This window comes from Cotesia glomerata, linkage group LG3, assembly GCF_020080835.1.
Source record: "Cotesia glomerata isolate CgM1 linkage group LG3, MPM_Cglom_v2.3, whole genome shotgun sequence".
In the NCBI taxonomy this organism is placed as follows: domain Eukaryota; kingdom Metazoa; phylum Arthropoda; class Insecta; order Hymenoptera; family Braconidae; genus Cotesia; species Cotesia glomerata.
In genome coordinates this window covers 7,411,046-7,419,402 of record NC_058160.1, presented here as the reverse complement: position 1 = coordinate 7,419,402, position 8,357 = coordinate 7,411,046, and the positions used below count along the sequence as shown (strand labels likewise).

Genomic DNA, 8,357 nt, shown 5'->3' with positions numbered 1-8,357 from the left:
TCACAAATATTATTTATATATATTTATTTATTGATTTATTTTGTACCCTAAAACTAAAAAAAAAAAAATAACTTAGCACATAAAACTTTTTTCAGTTAAATAAAAATTTATTTTAATATAAGAATTCCGTACTTGGATGATCTCCAGATTCACTCTGGAATCACTCCGAAATCATTCCGCTGAAAAAAACTCCAGATTCACTCTAAACACGGAATGTTGAATGACTTCACTCCGGTACTCTGAGTGATGGGAGTGAATGCGGAGTAAAATTCACTCCCGATTTTTTACAGTGTATCAAATTAATAATGTTTTTTATGAAAATTATACCAACAATAACATTGCTAAAATTTTTCAACCACACAAAACTAATATATAATGCAATTTATTAACTCGCCGGAGCATTAATGACGTAAGCATGTTATTTTTTAAACTCTTAGGAATCAAGTGAATAACATTGCTTGATAAATATAACATCTTCTGATATATATTATATTATGGTGATAGTTTGGAGACAGCCGGTTGGAGAATTTATTCAGCAGAGAAGTGGGGGTATCAGAACTGAAAGCTATAAGAATTGTGGCACACAGACCTTTGATCAGTCTTGTTTTAACTCTTTCTCAAGAATTATTGCTTTATTTTATCAAATAACCAGGTATTTAAACATATTATTAAAAATATATAAATATCCAAGTATAAAAATATGAAACTTAAAAATAGTCTGTAAAGTTTTATGTTTTTACAACTGGTCATATCTGCCGGAAACCCATTATGACATTTAGAGAATTATCTTCAACATTCAATAAATTATAAAAATTTATCAAATGCAAACTGTTTATATTGACTCAATTAATTTTAATTATCATACAACCAGTGTGATTTGATTATCACCTTATTTGAAGAATTAATTGTAGCACTTAGTAAGTTTAATATTATTTTATCGAAAGTTCACATTGTGATAACGCAATAAACTCTCTTAAAAATGATAGATAAAATAATTAAATCATTTAATTTAGCTAAATTGTATTCACGAAAGTGTAATACTTGAATTATTATTTGTTTCAACATTTACTGATATGTTACTTGATATTTTAAAAATTATAAATTTCTTCATCCCGATAAAAGATTTCTTTTAATTTATTAATAGAAACGTTGGTTATTATGAATATTAAACTAATGCACTGGAATGTTGACATTCTTAATACAACATATTGATATATATTCAGCAGTGAAAAAAATTATAATATTATTTGCATCTACCCTACAAACTCCAAATAGATAAACATGTTACGCTTGATTAAATAATAAGGGAAAACAAATTTTACAGATTCGAGTTTCAAACAAACATGTCAATCAAATTAAGAAGTGTTTTTATCAGTGATCCGGTAGATAGTTCTTGTGCGGATTTACTGACGAGCTATGGAGTTCCGGTGACGACTAAATATAAACTTTCCAAAGAAGACTTAATTCAAGAATTGCAGGTATATTTTATTTATAATAAACAATTATAAAATAATTAACATAAATTACATCTGTTTAATTACTCAATTTATATTAATAAAATGTTAATTGTATCAATTCATCGGTTGCGTGTTCATTGAGCTGAGAGATAATAAAAGTATTAACTTTAATTGTCACAAGAATTACTTAAGCTCGAAAAAAAAATTTAATTCACGCTGTTAAATAAATTAAGTGTATTCTTCATTTACATTTTTCTTATAAGAGTTAAATATGAGTGGAGAATATTTTAAAAATACTTAAGAAGAAGTTTTTAATTTGAATTGTCCCATAACTGTAATATATTAACGAAAAGTTATTTCCTCGTACAAAGTATATCAAATATTTTTCTCTGAGACTGTACTTCGTCCCAACTAATTGCTTCAGCTTCACATATGTATGTGGACTATCAGTTACAATATGAGACATACCAATATTCAACAATAAATTTAATTTAATTTAAATACTAGAAATTAACTAGTTTAATTGTTTAGGAGATTTTTTAATAAATTGTATTAAATGTATTGCTCTAAAAAAAAAAAATCTCGTTTATTAAAAAATTTTTATATTTTCAATGAACTGATATTTAAATTTCTTAATAGATTTCAAATAAATAATTTAATTGCATTACATAAACTTATTTATTTAAAACAGAAAAATTTTTCATTCATTATTTATGACAGCTGTTCTTACAATTAAATTATTAAATTTACTTGGAGTTTTTCTGCGTTGGTTTAAAAATTTATAAAAACTATGCATAAACAAAATACAAATAAAAAGAATATAACTGTATTTTTTTTTAATTTTCAAAAAAGGTAAGAGCTAGAAAAAAAAATTCTCAATTTTTGAGAAAAAATTGACAACAAAATTCTACTGTTCAAGCAACGAGATAAGATGACACTTTAAGAGCACCACTTACGATAGATTGAACTCAATAAACTAATCTATTTATTTTATAATTGTAATTTTATTATTTCAAGTATAAATATGTATCTATTTAATTATATTTAGTAACTTTCACTTTAAAATTATTATATTGTTAAATAATAGCATAGATTAATAAAATATAAACAAAACTAAGCAAAATCGGTTGCTTACACTGAAAAAAAAATTAACTTGATTAAAGAAAAAAATTCTTGAACCAAAAATATAATTTTGAAGAGGGCAATTGTCTTGAATCAAGACGAAAAATTCTTGAATCAAGTAAAATTTCCTTAAATCAAGAATTTTTCTATTCAAATCAAGAATATTAAGTTTTTCAAAATTATATACTTGATTCAAGAAAATTTTTTTTCTGTGCACTCACGAAGCCTAGATAGAAGTGTGTGTACTTTAAAAATTGTGGCTATTTTTATTTGATTTAAATAAAGCAACAATGAAAATTATTATGGTTAATTTTAATTCTGAAGAGTGATTTCCAATCCATATACTAGACAACTACTACTAAGTCTATCTTACGAACAACACCAAGCAATACTTATTTGAATTTATAAACAGAAATAATTTAATCTTTATGCATAACAATTAGACTTTATACAACCTATATATAGTACACAATCTGAATGGATCTCTATTTCATCCGGGTTCCGCTAAGACATATCTGAATCTCAACACAATGATTGACATTTAATTAGATCACGGCAAATCTGATTAAGTATCAAGCGAAACACGTGAATTGGATGATAAGATGCTTTCAGTAACTGTAATAAATAGAATAAAGAAAAGTTTACAATAAAATTAAATTCATTTAAATAGATAATGAAAAAGATTTACTAAACTCATTTACAACGAAATATTTAAAAGAAATATCATCTTGAAACTGAGATTTAAAAATTCTTAGAATTACGTAAGTATGTAAAAATAAAATTGATTTTTTCCAAAAAAAAAAAAAAGTTATTTGATTTTTATATCAACGAAAGTGTTGACCTGGTTGCCAACGCTCAGATTTTTTTTCCAATTAAGACATTGTTATAGCACAAAGAAATCTGGTAAAACAAGAGAAGAAGAACAAGAATTAATTTTAATTGGTGGAAAATGCCCGAGTAATACTGATTAATTTTATACCCCTTTATTATCTAACGAAGGATCAGTAATGGAATACTGATTTGTGAAAAATCCAGTTTAAGTCAATTATCTATGATGATACAACCGCATATTTCAATGGATAAGATAAATTTCAACTGTTAAAGATTATATCATACTTTTTTAATCCTATCACTTAAATAAATCTTTCAAAATATATAAAAAAAATGTTTTTAATTTTGGACTTACGCCAAATGTATCAAATACATTCAATTGATTAAAATTAAAAAAACTGAGTATTTCTTATTTTTTCTAACGCTTGCTTCAAAAATCAAAAATGTATTTTTTTTTTGTCAGACATGTCTAATGAGTGTCCTAAATAAATGATTAAGATTAATTATCAGAAGTAATTTTTCAATCGAAAGAATGATATTTTAGTTTCTTAAAATTTTATTCAATTCCTAGGATTTTATTTTTTTTTTTTAGATTCGGAACAAAATAAAAAAAAAATGTACGTGTTATTAATATAAATTTTCAATTTATTTTTTTTGCAAATCAATTTACTAATTCTAATAACATCAAATAAAATTTTCAAGCAAGTACTTGAATTATACAAAATTGTTAATTGATAGTCGTCGAAAATATTCCTTTTTATCTTAAAAATTCTCTTTAACTTATTCTTCAGTACTTAGTACCTAAATATTATAATCAAATATTTCTAAAAATTCGCTAATCATTTCCATGTGATTATTCTCTGAACTTTACGAAAAATTTCACCTTAATTGGAAAAGTAGTTAATTGATTACAATTGAATAAAGTTAGAAAACTTCACAGATTTATAAAGATTACGTCAACTTGTCACCATTTTATCAAATCATTTATTATTGTAAAAATTACCTCATTTTCGTTAACTTACCAATTATTAATAATATAAATGAAAAATAAAACATGACATAATAAAAAGGAAAAACCAATAATTGAAGAAATAAAATACCAATAATTCTTGAGTGTTTATTTACGCTAGTCTGCCCTTAACGTGGTATGGTATCATAAACAAAAACCAAACTTATTTTGCTCTTTCAATCAATATTATACTCACGAAACGTCTATCCATCCCGTCTTAACCGGTTTCTCAGCTCATATTTATTAAGATGGGTCATCATACCGGTTTTTTGTATTATTTTCTACATTTTCAATCTCAAAGATTTATACTCTGAAGCTCTTAACATTTTTTTTTGTTTCTACCAGAACCTTCTCGTCCGATGTTGTTGTACTTAAATTAAAAATTTATAAGCCACATCATTTATTTATAAACGATTTTACCGATACAAAGATTTTTTAATACCTCTGTAGAGCATTAACAAATTAACTGATAAAAAGATTTGTTAGGTCACCACGTCTAGAATGTAAATGTAAATTTCATACCTGCTTAACAATATTCAAACTTATATGCTTTTATCGTATTAAGGTTGATGTTGCTAAAAGGAGTTGGTAATTAAATTAAAAAATTTAGCATACAAAATTTGAATAGGGTTGCTCTCTTTATATACTAATGGAAATCTTCTTGAAAAACAAAATTATATCAACAGTTTAATCAATTTTTTTAATTCAAAATGTTTTTAAGTAAGCAAACAATTTTAATAGCATGTTGAAAAAAAAAATCAAAAGTTTGTCAACTTTTATTCACTTTTCCAATCTACATTTTTAAATTCCACAAGCATAAATTCTATTTTATTATAAAAATAGATTACATTCATATGCTAAATTTTTTCAGTTAGTTCTTTCAAAATTTTAATACTTTATCGATAGTTTATAGGACTTTTTCTCGTAGAACATAGATAGTAAAATAGCTGAATTTTTCGACGTTGTTTTCCATAAGTTCTCAGTTTTATGAAAACTGTGTTTTACGATAAAACTATTTATCGTTACATAAATTTAAAGAAAGAAATCCATACCATATCTTATTTAACTTTATCATCTTTGTAATTACTCATAACAATTTAGTGTGTTAATATTATACGGCGTTAGAAAGAATAATTTAGTTCATAATAAATCACCGAATTTTTTGCAGAATCATGACGGTTTAATCGTCCGTTCAGAGACTAAAGTTACCCCGGAAATACTTTCAGCAGTGCCTAATCTTCGTATTATTGGCCGTGCTGGAACCGGAGTTGATAATATTGATCTACAAACCGCTACACGTAATGGAATTGTTGTCCTTAAGTAAGTATTTACTTATTTCGTTACATTACTATTGATTAGTGATTCTGATTATAATAATGATAATGATAAAAAATGTCAAAAGCATCATTATCTATTATTTATTTTTATTATTGATTATTGATTATTTTTTAGCACTCCAGGAGGTAATAGCATCAGTGCTTGTGAATTGACGTGTGCATTTATCTCAGCACTTGCAAGAAATGTACCTCAGGCAGCTCAATCAATGAAGGAGGGTCGCTGGGATCGTAAACTATACTCCGGATTTGAATTGTCTGAGAAGACTCTGGCAGTACTCGGTTTTGGACGTATTGGTCGTGAGGTAGCCCTCAGAATGCAATCATATGGAATGAAGATTATCTGCTTCGATCCAATGCTTAGTGCTGAAGATACGGCAAAAGTTGGTGCGACGAAACTCAATTTAGAAGAAATTTGGCCGCTCGCTGACTATATTACCGTTCATACTCCACTTATTCCACAAACAAAAAGTTTGTACTTTTTTAATCTGCTTTAGTTATTGACTGATGAACATTGTTAGTTTATTATTTTTATTTGACGTTCATATTCATTTTTAGATCTCATAAATGCTGATACTTTAGCCAAGTGCAAAAAAGGCGTAAGAATTATAAATGTTGCCCGAGGTGGAATTGTTGATGAAGGAGCATTACTTCAAGCTATTAAATCCGGTCATTGTAGTGGTGCTGCACTTGATGTCTTCGTTGAAGAACCACCTAAAAATCCCGTAACTTTGGAACTTATCAAACATCCTCATGTTATTGCGACTCCTCATTTAGGTTTGTAATTATTTTTTTCTTATTATTTAAAATAAATTCTCAAAAATTATCGTAGGCACAAATTTTTTTGATTTTTTTAGTTTTTTAGTTTATTGTTAATTATTTCATTATTATCAAATAGACCTTTCTGTTGTTCGAATTTATTTACATGCATGGTAATATACTTAATTGAAACTATTAGATTTTTCTATATACATTATCACAGAATTAAAAATATTCCACTAAGTAGGAGTATTTAAAAAAAATAATTAATTAATTAAAATAAATATTTTTTAAATAATTTATTTTAAATCTATAATTGAATTTAAAGTTTTGATTTCTATTTCGACTAAACTTAAAAATAAAAAATTTGTACGAGTTTAAAAAAGTAATTTATTTCCAGTGTATTTTTTGTAAAAATTTTGTAATATTTTTCTTATCAATTATTACTAAAAATATAATTTATATTTCAAGTAACTATAAAAATAATCGAAAAAATGTGATAAAATTAAGAAATTGAACTGGTACTTTTTTTTTTTAATTCTAATATAATTTGGACTTTAATAACATACTTAAACTTTTAAATTTATTTTTAGATCTATTTTTCATTTTGATTGTTTTCATAAAATGCTATACTAAGTATTATCTTTGTATGGACGGTCGCAAGAAGTTTCAACTTCATGGTCGATAAATAAAGAAATAGTAATAATAATAAATTTTTATTCTTACTGTCTTTTGGTAATCAATAGTAAAATTTCGATTTTTAATTTAATCTTTTCCTATATTTAAAAAATGTCAACAATATAGCTGCTTTAAAAAATTAAGAAAAGTTCGAATCCGTCAATCTAATAATGTAATTTTTAAATAAATTATCAAAATATAATTTCGTAATAATTATCACGCATTTTTATATAATTTTTATTTTTATGATTCCTAGGTGCAAGTACGGAAGAAGCTCAAAAGCGTGTAGCAGTTGAAATAGCGGAGCAATTTCTTGCTATTTCTGGTATTTCTGACAAATACAGAGTCACCGGAATAGTCAATGCACCCATTTTATCAGCCGCGACATCCGATGAAAACAGATCGTGGATAGAACTTTCGAAAAAGTTAGGCCGATTAGGCGCACGTTTTCTTAAAAAATCATCTAACCAAAGACTTTCCAGTGCGCCTATTGAAAGTCAAACTGTTGGTAACGGTATGCTCGCCAAAAAGTTTGTTCATACTGCTGTTCTTGTTGGACTACTTGAAGGCCAAACTAAAAATGGATTAAACTTGGTAAATGCCCCGATGTTGGCTAAAGATGCTGGTGTCGAGGTTAAAGAAAGTCATGCGGATGGTGAAATTGATGCAGTTATCGTCAAAGTTGATTCGCACCAAATTAAAGGTACGGCAATTTTAATTTAGTCATTAACACTATAATTTTATTAACTATTTTAATATTCATTTGATACGCTCTTTTAGGAACTGTTCGCAACAATGATCACGTACTGCTATCTATTAATAACGATAATTTCGAAAATGGTATTATTTTAAGAAATTACATGTCATTTTACCAAGCAACTGGACCGGGCTGTCTCGCCAATATTGTTAATAAATTTTCATCTAAATCTGTTATCATCAACAGTATTAATGCAAACGGAAACTGGCTTGCTATTGAAACTAATGAAGATGTAACTATTACAGTTGAAAATATTGAAAATTTGTAATATGTAGTATTTTTACTATGATAAAAAAAATATTTTTAATGTTTTCAAAATATTAAAATGTTAATTTTTGGATAGATTTTTAAAAATATCTTATTAATTTTATATACTTTACATCACTCCAAAATTTAATAAATAAAAGAAT

At 25.9% G+C, this 8,357-nt stretch overlaps 1 protein-coding gene across 1 annotated transcript; it reads left to right on the top strand.

Moving 5' to 3' along the window:
• Positions 1-528: 528 nt before the first annotated feature.
• On the top strand, positions 529-8,265 carry LOC123261015 (D-3-phosphoglycerate dehydrogenase). The gene is made up of 7 exons (XM_044722462.1): positions 529-652; positions 1,325-1,478; positions 5,588-5,739; positions 5,872-6,224; positions 6,312-6,530; positions 7,447-7,893; positions 7,971-8,265. The coding sequence occupies exons 2-7, from the start codon at positions 1,344-1,346 to the stop codon at positions 8,213-8,215; spliced, it is 1,551 nt and encodes a 516-aa protein (XP_044578397.1). The 5' UTR covers positions 529-652; positions 1,325-1,343; the 3' UTR covers positions 8,216-8,265.
• The last annotated feature ends 92 nt before the right edge of the window (positions 8,266-8,357 follow it).